Source organism: Helicoverpa zea, chromosome 13, assembly GCF_022581195.2.
Source record: "Helicoverpa zea isolate HzStark_Cry1AcR chromosome 13, ilHelZeax1.1, whole genome shotgun sequence".
Lineage (NCBI taxonomy): Eukaryota > Metazoa > Arthropoda > Insecta > Lepidoptera > Noctuidae > Helicoverpa > Helicoverpa zea.
The window spans coordinates 12,419,305-12,437,239 of record NC_061464.1 but is presented as its reverse complement, the minus strand read 5'-3'; the positions used below and the strand labels follow the sequence as shown (position 1 = coordinate 12,437,239).

General features: G+C 36.3%; 2 protein-coding genes across 2 annotated transcripts in view; both read right to left on the bottom strand.

Annotated features, from left to right (window-relative positions):
* The window catches only part of LOC124635730 (neuropeptides capa receptor), a 92,901-nt gene extending 91,025 nt beyond the window's left edge, over window positions 1-1,876 (bottom strand). Inside the window, exon 1 of the mRNA XM_047171680.1 lies at window positions 1,496-1,876. Within this exon, the coding sequence (XP_047027636.1) occupies window positions 1,496-1,790 (295 nt within the window). The 5' untranslated portion in view covers window positions 1,791-1,876. The remainder of the gene's footprint in view (window positions 1-1,495) is intronic.
* Window positions 1,877-15,391: 13,515 nt separating this feature from the next.
* On the bottom strand, window positions 15,392-16,303 carry LOC124636082. The gene is made up of 3 exons (XM_047172034.1): window positions 15,994-16,303; window positions 15,860-15,904; window positions 15,392-15,601 (listed from the first exon to the last, which is right to left on the bottom strand). The coding sequence occupies exons 1-3, from the start codon at window positions 16,301-16,303 to the stop codon at window positions 15,417-15,419; spliced, it is 540 nt and encodes a 179-aa protein (XP_047027990.1). The 3' UTR covers window positions 15,392-15,416.
* Window positions 16,304-17,935: the final 1,632 nt, after the last annotated feature.

Genomic DNA, 17,935 nt, shown 5'->3' with positions numbered 1-17,935 from the left:
TGCGTCATGCGGTACGTGAGGGCGCCGTGACTCCTCCCGAGCCACTCCTCAAAGAGGGGACTTACCGCCACGATGGTGGCGTGCCCTGCACTGGGTTGCGGCAGTCGCTCCCTCCAGGCCACCATGAGATCGCGCCGGAGCTCCGCCCGCTGCGCGACAACTTGCCGCGGCAACGGGGTTTCTCCCCGGCGCTGAGCCTCCTCGCGCCAGTCGTACAGGCGCAAGAAGACCCTCGCCTCCAGATCCCACGGTGGCAGTCCAGCAAGTAGGCCAGCTGCTTCGCGGGAAATCGTGCGGTATTCTAGGATTGACCTTACACAGACTTTTACTGTAACATACCAAAATTCCTAGAAAAAACAATTCCTCATTACAACAAGAGATCACTAATACAGGAAATAAATATGATTCCTAGCTAATACTTAACCATTTCTGATAACTTCCACAATAATATATCTAGCCACCTGTTCGTTCTTTAGGTTCAGTACATTATTAGTGATATTTTGAAACAATATGACATGATCCTCGTTATGTTGACACTAGTTGTGTGTCACGGTTTCATCAGTATCTCCCTAGGTTCTGTATATTGGAAACGTGTATCTCTTTACCACCTTTTAAATCATTTTCACGATTAGATTATAATAAGTTTAGAAGCTCTTGTTTGTAAATAGTTGATTTCTTTGTTTGTGACTCTTCACGCAAAAATTAAAAGTCCATAGTGCTTAACTATTTTACGCGCTGTAGGTCCTTATAGCTTAAAAAACGTTTCTCAATAATGGGTCCATGAAAAAGAAAAATAGCTTTTCAAATCTGACTTTTACCTTTGGAGATAAGCTTCAAAACGTAGTCAAACATACATTAATCTCTCTTTAGATAGAAGCTAGACTAGTATAGATACGATTTAAAATATTATTGTAGGTTGGTAAGGGCGATTAGGGCAAAAGGGTGGTTCGATTCCCAACTCGGACAGTATTATTGCGTTTTAAGTAATTTATGAGTTTAAGTTAAATGCAACTGGATCACGCAAAATTATAACACATGGGACATAATTATTACAACAGAAGTTTTTAACCTCCGTAGCTGTGATGAAGTACATACTTGGACACTTTCCTTGAAGTGTGAAAAAATACAAATAATAAGGTAAAGATTTATATGAGAACTGAAAAGTTCTATAATCTTAGAACACAAAAAAAATTGTCTCACTGAGCACTTACTTTAGTCACTGGAATATGATTCCCCAACTTTTGTTTAAATATTTAGATATAATATAATAACTATTTACTCCCATATAATTCCCAATACCTCAAACAATAATTCAAAATATAAGCACAAGTAATAAAAACCTAAATTACCACGAAATAACTGGCCTACTACGAGTCTACTCGAAGAGATTTCATTAGAAGTAAACAGTACCTTTGTATTATTTTCTGTTACTACTTCCAAAGGCATGTGTTCACTGTGTACATAAATGGCCAAATAAAAAAATAAAAAAACTTACCAAAAAGCAGCAACAGCAGATCACTTAACGCCAAACTGAACAAGTAATAATTGGTCGCAGTATGCATGGCAGGGTGCTTCACAATTACCACGCAGACTGCCACATTCCCCACTACTCCAGTCAGGAATATCACCAACAGTAACACAGATATGGGCACTATCTTCTGAAGAGGTAAGGTTCTGGGCCCCATCATCAGCCAAAGCATCTCTTCCTCCGAACAATCGAAGTGCGATAGGTTCGTGCATCGCTGGAAGAATTGCGTACTCGTCTCGTTCACGCGGAAAAATTCGGCCATTTTTATTTTTTGTGTTTTATATTTTATGTCATTTTTTTGTAATTAATTAATTCACTTTTTTGTGTACACTTTAATTTAAATAATATCGCTAAAGTAAAGTTTAAACTTTTATTTTGTAGCCAATTCCATATTGAAACTAAAAATAAATTTACCAATTTACCATAAAAAGTAACTTTAGAAAGTTGTAACATCCACGATCGTAGCGCTACGCTGCTACGCGACTACGCGGCTACGTCCGTAGCGCCCGGTCTCATGCACGATACTGGCACGTTTGAACTTGATGCATCGCTCTGAGGCTTTCATTGAATTTTAAAAATCGTTAGAATGAACTTTACTTTACGTTTGTTCACAGCTGAGCCCTTTGACTAATTAAAATTAAGTGTACTGTGATTTGTTCGAAAACGTTTTAATTTTACTGAGAGAATTCTTAACTTGAAAAGAAAAATACTCTAATTCTAGTTTTCAATGTTCCAAAAAAATATTATTTCACGTAAAATTATTGTAGTAAACGTTTCTTTAACGACTAAAGAAATCATAACCGTCAGACATTTCAACACAAAACTAGTTCTAAAGTACTTTAAGAAAAATCTACAAAGAGAAACTCAGAGGGAAAAAGGAATAAAAAATAACGATTCTTCCTCAAAAGAAATCGTCTTTAATTAAGGGGAGTGCTGAAGCCTTCCAATTAATAATTCAGTGTATATTTAAGACTTCTAAATGATGATAAATATGGAAATAAAAATACGTTTAGAATATTAAGACAACTTTAATTGTGTAGGCCTATGTAGGAGAAAAGGATGTTTTGAGAAATAGGTATCTTCGGTTCAACAAACCGAAGAGCGTCTATAGAGAGTCATTTTTCTTATTTATAAGTCAGACGTTCTGGGATACATAATAAGAACTTGACGTTCAGTAAAAGTAGCCCATTCCCATCAGTTCTACCTATCGCTTTACCAAACAGCATCTCAATCAGATCAGCACTATTACATACTAAGATAACATTACATAGCTACACATAACTTTCTTCTGAATCTATCATATTAAATAAATAAATCACAGCTGCGTGAATTAACACGCGTTCACAAAACAGCATTTAAACGAACCTAATTCTATTTAGACTTAGACCTTATATTCCTATATTTAGAACGAGCAAAGCCAGCAGTTCTATCTAAAGTTCGACATATGTTAATTGAGGAGAATAACTTGAGATTCGGTAGGAACACGGACTAAGGAAATATGAACGGAGATGCCATTATGTAAGTAAACGAGTCGCCTTCTTCTAGGTCAAGTAGAACAAGAACTTGACGTTCACATGTAACGTGACACGTAATTGAACTATCATGGTGTTCAGGTTCTTTGAGACATTTACGATTTTTGGTATCACAAAAATGTGCGAGTTCCAGAGAAGGCAAAAAAAGGCGGGGACAATAACGTTCCTCGTCCCCCGCATTTTGGCGCGCTACTTTCCGTTATGGCACCTTTCTCATGGGAAATCATCAAATGACCCCTCCCGCTGTGGGTTAGCAGCATGAGGGAGTCAGAATCTTACTGACTAAAGTCCATCATGTTCCTTCTTAGGCCTTTTATGTACCACGGCTGCGGTAACTCTTTCGAACAATTCCGCAGCCCCGGCAGACCTTGGGCCTGCTGGGCCCCGCTGGGGTTGCTGACATCTCTTTGAGGAGCGCGTGGAACAACGCACGCCGCCGACACTTTCTGTCGTCTGTTGTCTTTCTAGACATGAGCGATGACCCACCCGAACTCACCGCCCACAGACCCAGCGTTACCTGCATCTAGCCAGTTACCCAGCTGCACCTCCGCTAGTGATTTTGTTCTCCATGGGTACGAACCAAATCTGTGAAGTTATTCCCCCGGCCGGCTTACACGGTTAGGGAGTTTTATTTCAAACTTCACCCCGGTTTGTCTTCCTCCTTCGTGTTCTTGCATATATTTGACTAACTTCATTCATTTACGTCAGTTTAATTTTGTTTACTAGCTGTTTTTGTCGGTTTTGTTTGTAAAAATTCGGTACCTAAGTTAAAAAGTAGAATTTGGTTAGTATTAATATAATTTGCATGTATATGTCCAGTATACTAGGTGGTATTTCGATACCTACATGTGTCATAAACAAATAAACTTATGTACACATTGTTTGCTTTTTTGTTTGACTTAAGATTTTATCTAAAAATTAAACCAATCTTTTTTAAATTGTGGTGGAACAGGATTGTTAAAACACACTTACTAAAATACTAATTTGTGTAAAAAGATAACTCTCTTGCTTTTTGAGGTTTGCAAACACAAACACGCAAATTGTATAAAAATGCAAATTTTAATTCAAGGTCCACTTATTTTCGTAGAAATTACTGTAGATTTTTTCAGTACTTTTTAAATGTGTCAGTTATACATTTTTTTATATGTCTAGAATGGATTTAATAACTTAGATATTTTATTATTGCTATCAATACAAATAAATAAAATATTATTATATCGGTCCATTCGAATAAAGTGGTAACTAATGTTAGCAGACGGACAAAATAAAATAAATATTTTTGCTTGAAGTGTGATTAGGGTAGGGACGTATTTCGGATATTTTATATCGATATTGGCTTTGGTCTGGTCACTAGCGGCGAGTCTGTAGGTTTGATACGTAATATTTTTTTTATAGAATTATGTTTTAGTCTCATTATGTGTCAGCAAAATTAAAGATAATTACATCATCACTTTCTCAAAAATATTTGGATAAGTAATATAAATGAAACATGATAATCTTCTTAGTTTTTTTTTTCTTTATAAACGTTTGGCCTACCTAGAATTATATGACTCGGCGAACTATAAGCGCTATCGTGAGACAGAACAGCTCAAACTAAACACAACAAATCAAACATTACTTCTCATTCATTCAACAAACATTCGAGTCAAAACGATTGACTCATCAATGGACAGGGGCCCGAGATTCTAAGTTAATAATGTCAAAATGTAATAGAAATCGAATCGCAATATGATCGCAATAGCAGTTTTAACCATATCGGGCAGTCTGCTACTAATATAAGACCAATCGTATTCCAACGACATTCGATTGGTTTGCGATTGGTCTGCTATTTTGGTGATTTTGGTACAATCATATTGCAATCGTAAATCAGTTGCAGACAAAATGATTCATTATTGAATGACAGAAAAGGATAAGAACGTTAATTTTAAAGAAAAAATAGCGGAATGCCACATACGCTTCAATCGTAATCGAGTCGTGATTGGATCGCAGTCGAATGTGAATCGTATGTCGCTTAAGTAAAAAACTTTTTACAAAAAAATAAAACCGACTCCCAAAAACACTGAAAAGCAAAAAAAAAAACTATTCTTAGGTACATCGGCCTAGAAGTCAGTGTCTATTGGATGTACCTGATTTTATACGCCACCGACTCGGTTTTATTTTTTTGTAAAAAGTTTTTTATTTTAAGCTTTTCAGTGTCAAGCATAGTTGTCACTATCCGCATAAGTGGAAGGTTCTCATCAATACGAATATTATAAGCCCAAACAGGAGGTAGTTTACGTATTCAGTTGCAGAGTTCCCTCGACCTTCTCTGGTCTCCGTCATCAGGTCAGCTCCAAATTTTCACTGATGCAAAGGTCTCGTCAATACGAATAATATAAGCCCAAACACGAGGCAGTTCACACATTCAGTTGTCGAGTTCCCTCGACCTTCTCTGGTCTCCATTATCAGGTTAGCTTCAAACTTTCACCATTGCAAAGTGTTATCAGACATACGCCTAAGTGTCAAGTTTTTACCCTACGGATGCCTACAATTTTTGAAAGTTGCCCTCGACTTCTCAGGGTTTCCATCATAAGATCCTGACCTGATGATTATGGGACCACCTGGGAGGTAAACCCTATCGAACAAAAAAAATTTTGCAAATCGGTCTAGGCGTCTTCGAGTAATCGGTGAACATACATAAAAGATAAAAAAAAAGATCCCGACGAATTGAGAACCTCCTCCTTTTTGGGAAGTCGGTTAAAAATTAGGAGAATCGGGCCCGCAGTGTGTCGGAAGCGGTCAATTAATAGCCGCTACGTAGACACGTGTCAACTGTCAACAGTTACCGCGAATATTACTGCTCGACACACTCTGTGTGTTTATGTGTTAATAGTTTATCAGCATTGTTATGTGTTATGTGTTGTTAGGTTATCCCAGCGGTATTGTTATTGGTGTGGATACTGTTTTGTAGCTTTGTTGTGTGTTTTTAGACTAGCTGCTAAAGGTAGCAGGTTATGTGTGTTTACGATGTTTATGCTCTGCTACATTCTAAAGGCAATTGCAAAACAAGTATTGGGTATAAGGGATATTTATTCATAAATTGAACATATTAGTTTAATAAAGACAGTGACTGTTGTATTGTTCATATAATGTTACAAACAGTAGATCCATGGTTGCACTATATAGTGCAGTGCAGATGCACGTGATTATAATCCCACCCAAAACAAAAATGTGAAAGACTGCCAAGTTCGATAATATGGGAATGCTTCGCCTATAAAAGAAGTGAGATCTGAATAAGTACCAAGTTCCATACACATACCTCAGTTAAAAATAGTTACTTTTTAATGATGTTACTTGGCAAGTTTTCACACACCTTGTTATAAACCTACTAAACGCATGAATCAAGTATTTAATTTTCTATTAAAACTTGCCAAGTAACATCATTAAAAAGTAACTATTTTTAACTGAGGTATGTGTATGGAACTTGGTACTTATTCAGATCTCACTTCTTTTATAGGCGAAGCATTCCCATATTATCGAACTTGGCAGTCTTTCACATTTTTGTTTTGGGTGGGATTTCATTTATTTTTGTAAGGTTGTTTATTTTATTTTTTTCTTATGATGAAGTTAGTTAAAGAAATGTCTCATTTATACTATCTTTCAGATTTTTTAATATGCACTATGTTTCTTACAAAGAAATGAACTAGATTAACTAAATGGACTAAATTTACCAACTGACTGACATGACATGTTATCATATATTATGTTCGTGGATCAAAGTTACACATTCGTTATTTTCGAAAGTGATTCACACTTGGCCGTTTTCAGATTTTTACTTTACTTTGACTAAATACAAACCTTTGTAACGAATTTCAGATCGGTACGACCATTCGAAGATATATTCTATAAATATAGATAAATTTAGTTCGTTTTAGTTCCTTAGGGGTATAAATTTACACCGGGTATAAAACACCTTCATTATTTTGAAACCGACTCACACTTGGCCATTTTCAGATTTTTCCCTTTACCTTGACATAAAGACCTACCTCCATACCAAATTTCAAGTCAATACGACCATTGGAAGTGGTCTAGGTTTTTGATGAGTGAGTCAGTCAGTCAGTGAGTGTATAGTAAAAATAGCGATTTTCTGACGTCAATATCTCAAGACCTAAAATAGGTATATTAATGAAATTTTGTATTTTAGATAAGTGAGGGGGTCTCAACAGATACTAGAAATTTGATATGCGTAAATAAAATAGATTTTGAGTTACAGGGGGGTCGAATTTGGCCCGAAATGGTTCGTGTAATATAACCCACGGCCGGTGTGTCGCTTTTTTTGCTCGAACTTGGCGGACACACTGCCGTGTGTCTAGATTTGAGCAGTTTTAAGTACCCATTCTTTTTTATAATACTAATACAACTTTGTTCATTGATTTTTTAATCGCCAAACTATACAGTTAGATGGCGATAGGTTAGTGCCTTGACTATAACTCGTGATTTTCTTAATACATGTCGTAGTAATTATATATTTCGCAGCGCTGATCTAAACAGACTACTCGGCCGCTCAATAGTTCTATGATAACCTAAACCTGTCAGTTATAAGATGGAAGCTGTGCGGAGCATGAATGGAGATGGGAACTCGACATGACTGACATTCCATTACTGGAGTCCCTACAAAGGATTACCCAACGATTTTCTGTTAGCACATAGTTGGAAGGGTCAATAGTTAAATACTTAGTTTGTACTTACGCTTTTGTAGGACAGATAATCGAGCCGAATTATTGTAGGACGTTCTTACTAGGATTTTCTTACTGACTTTATGTAGGACGTGTACGTTGCTGTAGGTTTTGTCATCAGTGTGTTCTATTTTTCTCCTACAAAAAATTGGTCACCGATTATCGGACGTGGGCGGGCAGACTTACCTAATATTAGATTCTAATGTCAATGCTTTATTTTTAGCACTAGCTTCTGCCAGCGGTTTCACCCGCATCCCGTGGGAATTACTTCCCGTACCGGGATAAAAAGTAGCCTATTCCCTTCCTCGATAAATGGGCTATCTAACACTGAAAAAAAAAATTCAAATCGGACCAGTAGTTCCTGAGATTAGCGCGTTCAAACAAACAAACAAACTCTTCAGCTTTATAATATTAGTATAGATAGGTACCTACTTTAAGTAATTGGGTACTTAACGCTAATGAATGAAGATATAAACTCTAAAAATAAGCACAACTTTAGCTTAATAATTCATGAATTTTGAATGGTTGTTGTCAAATTATTGTCTGATGAATGATTGTCACGTGGAGTGATTATTATAGACGTCTATTTTTGTACCTAAATAAAATAAGTTATTTTTGGTATTTATTTATTTTCAAGCATATAATTTACATTTTTAAATATTAAATATAAAAATAAAAAACATTTAAAAATATAAAAAATAGGTTGCCACCGATATCGGGCACAGGGTCCAAGGTACCGGTGGTTAGGGTCCCAGAGACAGAAACCTCCTCACAATACGTGCCGTATCAAGGAGTACTGCCTTCTGAATCAGTCCCTTGATCCAGCCGCCCAACGAGAGCCTCCTGAGGTGTTCGTCGAGGCTCTTGGCTATTAAACCATTGGCCGTAACGACAATCGGCACAACAACAGCCGTGTCGACACTCCACATGGCGACAACCTCGTGCGCTAAGTCGAGATACTTTATTTGTTTAGTTCTCTTTCTCAGCTTTCACAAGGTTCTCGTCATGCGGAACGGCGACATCGACTATCATCGCGCGGCGCGCTGATCGATCTATCACCACAATATCAGGCTTATTGGCTACAATAGTCCTGTCAGTGATGATAGATCGATCCCAGTACAACGTGATATGGTCCTTTTCGAGAACTGGGTCGGGCGCATACTTGTAGTACGGTACCTCAAGGTCTACAAGGTTGTATTGCAGAGCAAGCTGCTGGTTGTAAAATAAGTTTATTATTAGTTATGTATTAAAATTCTTTCCTGTATAACCAGCCCTAGTCATGAAATTCTTATGTATGTAAAAGAGAACTCGTTTTCAGCTGACGTCGGTATAGCTGACATATTGAACCTCTTTCGAAGCTCCGACTAAACTAGTACGTCAGCGAATTTGCAGGAAACCAAATTATTCATTTATTCTATTCACTTTGCTGTTTAAACATTACAAAACATTGCACGGGAAATCGAGTAACAAAGTTATTTGACATTTTGTAAGTTTGGCTGTTTCGAAAATATTAGGTACGATTCGATCTCAATCGAATGAGAACCTCTTCCTTTTCTTCTAAGTCGGTTAAAAAACAGGAAACATATCATTAAAAGCGCTGTTTCAGTACAAAAAGTTGTCTGTATATGTATATTTTATAGTACAGTGTTGCTAGCCCAAAAAATCGTAGCGACATTTAGTATTTTTGTGTAGTAGAATATATTTGATTGATGGCCGCCTCACTGCCTGAGCCAGATGTTTGAATAAATCGCTTACCTAGGGTTTTGGGGTAGGACGACCATTATCAAAATGTATAGAAATGGATCTGACTTGAGTTCTTTGTAACTTCTTTTTCGTAAAAAAAAACAAAACATTAGTTTGAAAGTCAGTATGTCATCTTTGAGATCATCTGGAGAGTAATAAAATATACTTAAAACCTGTAAAGGTACCCATTTCTTTGTCAAGGTACCTGAAGGCATAGGTATAAGTCAGTAGGTACCTAAATAAGTACTAATAAAATTATTAAAGTTTCATATGCTAACCAAATATATAATCATAGGTATCAAATAGATCTTAAGCATCTTGTACAAAGTATTTGTTACTAAGTATATCATATATCTTTCCATACTATGAAAACATCTGTCCACATATTGTGTTTAAATTCTGTGTCTTCCACAAACGTCTGGCAACACTAGTTAGATCATTAGGCGTTTTTCAGGCAAGGACTATATAAATCTAACGTCTCCAGAACACCTTACTTATTTACTTTCTTGTTCAATTAGAAAACAATTTGTCTTCCAGTCTCGCTTTTTATGGCTTTGTTTTTTATTTATTAAAAATGATTTTATAATAGAATTTTATATAACAGCCATTGTTGAAGGTATTTTTACTTCAACATTGCCATGTTTCCAATTATTTTTTGCATAAACTTTAATAAGTGTAACTGGCACGTGAAGTTCAAATTAATCAAAAGAATTACCACCTCATGAATGCATTATGATTGATGAGGAAAAATATTAATTTACTATTCGGACTTTTTAATGTATTACCAACTTACAAAGTTGTAATCAATTAAAAAAGGATGGACATATGAATTTCAAACGCACTTTGAATTTCATCAAAACATATTTTCAAATTCTCGTCTAAAGATCACATCAAACTATCTTACTAATTTCATAAACTTTTTGTGCATTTATTTATCTTTCAACATATGGCTAGGTAAGAACAGAAGTAATCCAAGTAGCATTTTTTAAAAGTTGAGATATTCATAGAAATGCGTTTTTATGAATATCATAATTATGTTGAGCACATGATTTAAAATATGTTTGTTATTTGATAGATATAAACATAACTCAAACTTTCATAGCTGTTTTTCTTTAGTAAATGCAATTTTGATAAAAATATTGATTTAATTGTAGAAAATAGCAATATTTGTTGAAATACAGAAACGTAACATAAAAGAGTTTGTTTGAAAAAGTACTGAATAGCACTTGGATTACTTTTGCACAACCTCACTTCATACTCAAAAGTTCCAAAAATCGACTTAGCTCCATTTTGTCAAAAATGTTACTTGGATCACTTCTGTTCTTAACTAGCCATATCATTTATATTTTTAAATATTAGATTATAAAAAAAATAAAAAAAGTTATCTTTATGCAGCTGCGGGAAGTGGTTTTCCCAAAACTTGCGCGTTCCCAAATCCTCAAAGTTCATTGACAGCTTTAGGTCATAGAGCAAAGCAATGAACTCCGTAGTTTCTTTTCAGAAGTTTTGCTCATCAAATTATCTCTGATACTCACGTCGTCGACACTATATAGTTAGTAGAACTTTGTTAGACAAACTTACTGATGGTTTAATGATAGGTTTTTTTACGTTTCTTAACCGTCAAATCCGTTTCGTCGTCGACCCCGATTGGGGTCTGAACATCAATGTCACCGTAACCTCGGTTTAGACCCCAATCGGGGTCTGCGAATGAGTCATACACTTTCCTAATTATTTACGCCCATATTTATTTTCTTTCCAATCAAACCGTGTTTGTGAGTACTAAATAAAATAACTAAATAAATTTAAACTATTTTGACGCATTCAAACCTTTCATATTTAGCATCCCTTTATAGTTCGGCCATTCAGAGAATGCGTTCCTGACACGTCGCGATTGAACTGACGACGTAACTACATTCATTGATTATTGATATAATAATGTTGTTTTAATGCTCCTCAATTGTTAAAACGGTAAACAACCAGCAAAAATATTTTTATCGTAACTGCAACGCCATTGCAAAGTTACGTCGTCAGTTCAATCGCGACGTGTCAGGAACGCATTCTCTGAATGGCCGAACTATAGTAATATACCTTTTGAAAATCCAATCGTAATTACCGGGAATTCTGATCGAACTCGCCATGTTTGTTTACATTTGTTGTTTTTTTTAATTTGAAGACGCATAGACAAGATGGCGACGGTGATAGAAGTTTTGCATCGAATGATCCGATTCGTTAAAATAAAGAATCGATTTAATAATTTTATATTATTTAATATTACTAAATTGCACTTTTGTATACTATATATAAAAGTAAAATGACTTAATTTATTTTGAAAAAATGCTAGAAAATCAGTGGTAGAAAATACGTTGTAGCCGGAATATTTTTTTTTTCGGTTTTTAGGATTTCTTAAGACCGCAAATTTTGAAGACTTATTTATTTTTTCGGGTGTTTTATGTGCAGAATTCCTGTAGTCCTGCCAAACTTAATGGCGGTTCTTTACTTCCGACTTTTTAACTGAGCGGCAAAGCTATTTGACGAGAGCTGTAGTTAGGTGTAGTTATCGCAAAATTTTATGACGATTTTATTGTTTGAAAGGGCAAATAGATAGTCGGAACTGCTACTCGCTGTTCATCGAAAGCTGGTCCAAGATGGAAGAAAGACGGCCGCCGCCGACTTAGTTTTCTTTTCACAAATCTGTCAATACGGGTATCAAATAAATTACATTGACTAGTAGAACAAGAAAGATTATTTTTGACTGACAAGCTATAAAGAAGCGCGGGGTCGCTACTCCCCGTCATCCGCCTCAGATCCTCAGAAGTCCTGCGGGATCATTAGGATCAAAAATATTAAGTCGATGCCTAGAGGAATGAAGCAATTTTTTTTCGCCACCAAAGGACAATGAGCGTTTTGATCTACCTCTCCTCTAGCATTAAGTAATATATCAATAGAAAGCTTGTGTTATATAGAGTATTTTCTTGTACGGCGGCGATTGTCATTTGTTAGTATTTAGGGAGTTGGACCATGTTTAGTGAAATAATAACTATGTCTAAAATCTACTGTAGCTTCTTAGGTACTGACAATTTGTTAGAGGTATTTAAGTACGAAATGTTCTATTTAAAAAGGCCTTTCCAGTGATATATAATTAATTACTAGAGAAGGAATCTAAGGACTTGAAACTAACTATCGATAAAAAACCTTAAACATGTTCTAACATCTAAAGTACTAAGAATTGGTAAGTAGTATGTAAGTACAAAATGTAACGCTTAAAAAGACCTTTCAAATGATGTATGACTCATTACTAGAGGGGGAGTAGACCAACATTCAAACATCTCGCCCAATGTCCTTTACGCCGCGCAATGGTGGCCGAATCATTGTTGTGACTCACGCACACAAAAACCACGGTCTGCTCCGATAAAACTTTCCTGAAAGACCGTTGATGCTATCCCCGCACCCCGCGCGCCATTCCGGCGCGCCATCTGAATTTTATTCGAAATTTAAAATTCAAAGGACTTATGGGACACCCAGTATAAAAATTTTACCTATGCTAAAAACTTTCATAAAACTTTAATATTTTTTCTTCACAAAAAAAAACAAATTGAACCTATAATTTAAAATTAAGAAATAAAATTGAAATAAGTTTCTATTAAAAAATATATATAAAATTGGTATTCGATTATTTATAATAAACATCCGATTTAGGTATCGAATGCACACCGCTGATTGAAAAAAAAAATGTACTCTGTTCCAAACTCTAATTCTTATCTGTGACTTTGATCTTGTAAATTGTTCATTTTTATTGTGTATTTTATGTGCTGATTTTTTAGTTATGAATCATAAATAAGTGCACGAAATGTATTGCAACGGATTGAAAATGTTATAAATATGACGTTTGTGTTGTGTTTGAGAAAGTGATGCAATTATTTATTGGTAAGTTTTCACCAAATTTGAAATGCCTAACTTTTCGATAGACTTAGAAACACCGTAATTATTATCTATTTCTGAATTAACTGACCCCATTTGACCTTCGCACGTTGTTGTCAAATAAGTGAGCTCTAAAGTTATAGTTAAAATACTTCTGATCAGGCATTACGGACTTAGAATTTATGTGTTGAAAGTTAGTACAAATTTTTGAGTTCCATATCGCGATTCAAAATATCCCGCCGAATCAACGGTAAAGTCATATGTCAAAACCTTGTCGAGCAGAGGGGTTAATAAAAATGAAGTATGAAGAAAAAGTGCAAAAATATAGATTAAAAAATCCATAGTTAAAAGAAAAACGGATCGAGAGTAATTTGATCATAAAGTACCTGTATATAATTTCGAACACTTCATAATTGGTCCCCATTTTGAATAAAAAAATTGCTTTGTTTATGTTTTTGAGGAATATTTCGAATATTTCTGCCCATGCCCATTTCAGCTTTTCACCGGGAAAGGGGAGGGATTTCGGGAACAATCAAAAATGGCCCCAACGGAGTGAATGGGGTGTTTTAATGGGAAAGGAAGGGTGGTTATTATTGAGAATTCATTTACTTTGTCAAATTCCAAGACAGCCTTTTAATTAACAAGAACTTTTAAGGAAAAAAACACCTTTTATTTTGTTGAAAAATCACGGTTACGTCCGTACCTACCTACGTAGTCTCATTAGGTAGGTATCTAAACACCTACTCACATAAATTCCCAAAGAACTAGTTATATTAGCATACTGAGTAAAGCCTGAGAAAACTGATTATTTGAAAACAACAGCCGTCTAGAATACTAAGTTAGGTCTTGAGCAATTAGAGTACTCGCACACTGCAAACTTTTGGTAGACTGAGAGTTTGTTTGGGCTCATAAATCTGTATGAAGCAACGTATACGCAAAAAAAAATGCTCAAATTACAGTTCTGGTATTTAGCCGGTACGAGATCGACTAAAAACCTTGATTCATCATCATGAATCAAAACTTGTTTTACCATGACAAAACATCATGTTATGGTTCGTCTTATATGCAGATAGTCACTTTCCCGCAAACGTCGCCAGGGTGACAAGAGCCCCTACACGCTTGCTTAATCAGGGAAATTAAAGTAAGTTTTCTTGTGATGTAAAAGATAAGTAGGTGGGATCATAATTGGTATACTTTCATATGTTCTAAAGCAGATCTGTGTATTTCTTATCCTTTTGTTACCTATTTACTGGCTTCTTATTAAAACACTTGATTACCTCAACCTAACCGATTCATACCTTTATTTAATGAACCACTATTAGGAAAGGTGCGCAGTGCGCATGACAGTAACTTTCCTAACTTCCGCACCACCTTGATTACTTTTGTATATATTTCATTACAGTTTCAATGCCAACCGTCCACCGCGTCCCATTGTCCCCATGGATATTGATTCCTTCACAAAAAACGAAAACTAGGCCACATCTGTTATTTTTGTTATAGGTAGACCCGATGTGGTACATCATCAGATGGCCAGGTCTTTAAACTTTGTCGATTACGACACATTTATTGTATCATCATCATCATCAGCCTATCGCAGTCCACTGCTGGACATAGGCCTCTCCAAGTGCACGCCACTGAGGTCGATTTTCGGCTGCATTTATTGTATGCACGCATTTTATAAACAATCGGGACTTAAACTCGATTCGTAATATACATAAAGGTACGCAACTTTTTTTATCCAACGTTTCAGCCGAATTGCACTGACCGTGGTCACGGGCGTACCTAAAAGGTACCTTTAACATAGTAGGTATCTCGTTTTAGTCATAAATACGGTGACCAGGGCATTTGATGATTTCCAGCTATGGATGCAGTGGATAGTGTTCTACCGACTAACACCACTTCTAACTATTCTGACCTGTACCACTACTGCAATAACCAAGGAATAATTTAAACCCTCAATTTCAAGACCTTTATTCTCATTTATACGTTTTCAAAGATCTTCTTGATGGAGCTGAGGTAGAAGCTGGCGTTCCTGCCCAGCTCGATGAGGTCCGGTCCTGGCTGGTGGCGCCTCCCGACCTTCACTGCTTGCTGGACAACGTTGGCTTCGGCTGACAACTCGCTCGAGGAGTCTGAAGGCTGCCCATTTAGTTCTGCTGTCATTACTAGAGGAATTTATAAGTTTTTTTTAGTAGGTGGACAGTTTAAGAGCATCAGCAGTATATGTATAGTTCACACTATTAGACAGAAGTAGGTAGCCCTATCCATCAAAACTGGGACAGTAAACATTACTGTGGCAAGAAGATTGCCAAATAAGCAATAGTATCAGAATAACTATACAATGAGTTCGACGCGGACGTTAGAGAAAAGATTTGTGATATAAGAAGGTTCAAATCCGAGACTCTGAAAACGAAACATCTTACCCTTGTTATTAGGCTTCCAAACTTCAACATCATCTTCCGTGGTCCCTAGAATATAAATACACAGCCTTAGTTTCTCGTTCTCTGCAATCGCTTATTTTGAACGCATACTTATTCTATGTTACAACAGGACATACCTTTAACTTCATCTTTTGCCATCGCCTTCTGTTCCTGTCCATCACTCTCTTGACTCTCCAAGTTGGGGTTACTTCGCATCTGAGGCTTCGATCCTTTGCTGAACTGCTGGTTAAAGATGGCGGATGCTCGGTTCAAGATCTTGTTGAGCTGGTTGCCCACTGGGGAGGCGGCGATCTGCTTCGCTAAGGAGTGCATGTCTTCCACATTTGCAGTCAGGAGTATGTAGGAGTTCGCTGCGTGGAGCGATAGGAGCACGGCTGAGGAAGATACAAGTCTATTGAATTTATGGATGGTTACTGTTATAACCATATCTTAACAAACTGTTGAATGCACGAATATATTTCATGTTAACGAGAATGTACCATGTCGCGTTACTTAAATCAGAAAGTAAGGAAATTACCTACGTTCTTCACAGAGAGACAAGCATGTTGTCAAGGAGCCCGATATTAATTTTAATCTTCTCAAAATGCGAAGATGAATCAAATTAACACGGAGGCGCGTGTGTTTTGAATACAAACATTGTGATAACCACATCAGGACCTACTTCGGGAAGTACTGTATAAACTTTGTACAAGAAAAACAAAAAGATCGAAGGTCTCAACTTGTGTCAACTTCGACTGAAATTCGGGTCACAAACAAAAACACGGCGAAGAAGAATATGAACGCAAGTTTCAGACGACAAGTTCGAGATTAATATTATCTACAGATGTTAACTTGATGGCAAGTTCTTTAAATTAGGTTTCTTTTAAATATATGTATAAAATTTCGGTATTTATATAGACTTTTTTTTTTTTTTTTTTTATTGACGTAAAATCATCAAATGACCCCTCCCGCTGTGGGTTAGCAGCGGTGAGGGAGTGTCAGACTCTTACTGACTAAAATCGTCGTGTTCCGTCATAGGCCTTTTATGTACCAGGGCCGCGGTATCTCTTTCGAACAACCCGCAGGTATTTTATAGACTAAAATTAAAAACAACAAGATGGAAGTCCTAAATCCTAAAACTGGAAACATAGCTATAACATCTTTCTCGGAACTCCTTCACCTCCACATAATATTTCTGAAATTTTCTACAGGAGACAAGTATCTAATAATACTATGGCAAATTCCTTTGCCAGAGACAATTTCTTTAAACACGATTATCCTGGGAGGCTGGCAAAAAGGCCGGACTAATGGCCGACTGTACCGAAATGAAAGTTGGCACCTTCCCGTTACAACGAAAGCAAAATTGTAATTTAATCGCAATATCGCTGTTATGGTGAAAACGACAATTTGAGGAAGCTTGCAACGAAATCAGTGAGAGAAAAAATTAAAATGAATTGAGAATTTCCTTTCTTTTAGATGCCGGTTAAAAATACGAATGGGGAAGCAGGGGATAGTTAGCTCTACTACCGAATTTAAATTCATGACTGCGAGGTAGAAAATTATGTAATACCGGCACCCTTCAGACAGCAATTTGTAAGATCTAAAGCACACTAGATACTCATTAATTTGTAATGATACCCGCATGGCATCACATATCGCCATTAATGTACGATATTACTCACAATTAGATGGAAAACATAGTAAACAACAGGCATATCGTTTTACGGATGACGATTAATTAATATTAATTAAACATTGTTCGAATGTGTACTCGATACTTTAGTCTCAAACACGTTTGGGCTTACAAATTATTGTCGAGTCTTTGTAATTAAGGTTCCAAGAGTATTGGAACGAGAAAATGATCCAAAACTTCTTCAGGTAAAAATAAAATTACTGATTCTAAGACAAGTTGCAAACTTCTCTGAAACGAGCAGAGTTTGCGATTAATTTAATGAAAATACAATAACTTTGGGAAAATTGTAAATTCCCATTGTTGCTCCGGTACTGTTCCAAAGAGTTACCTACCACGGCCCAGGCAGTTAAAGGCCTCCAGAAATAGCACGGGAGGGTTTTAATCAG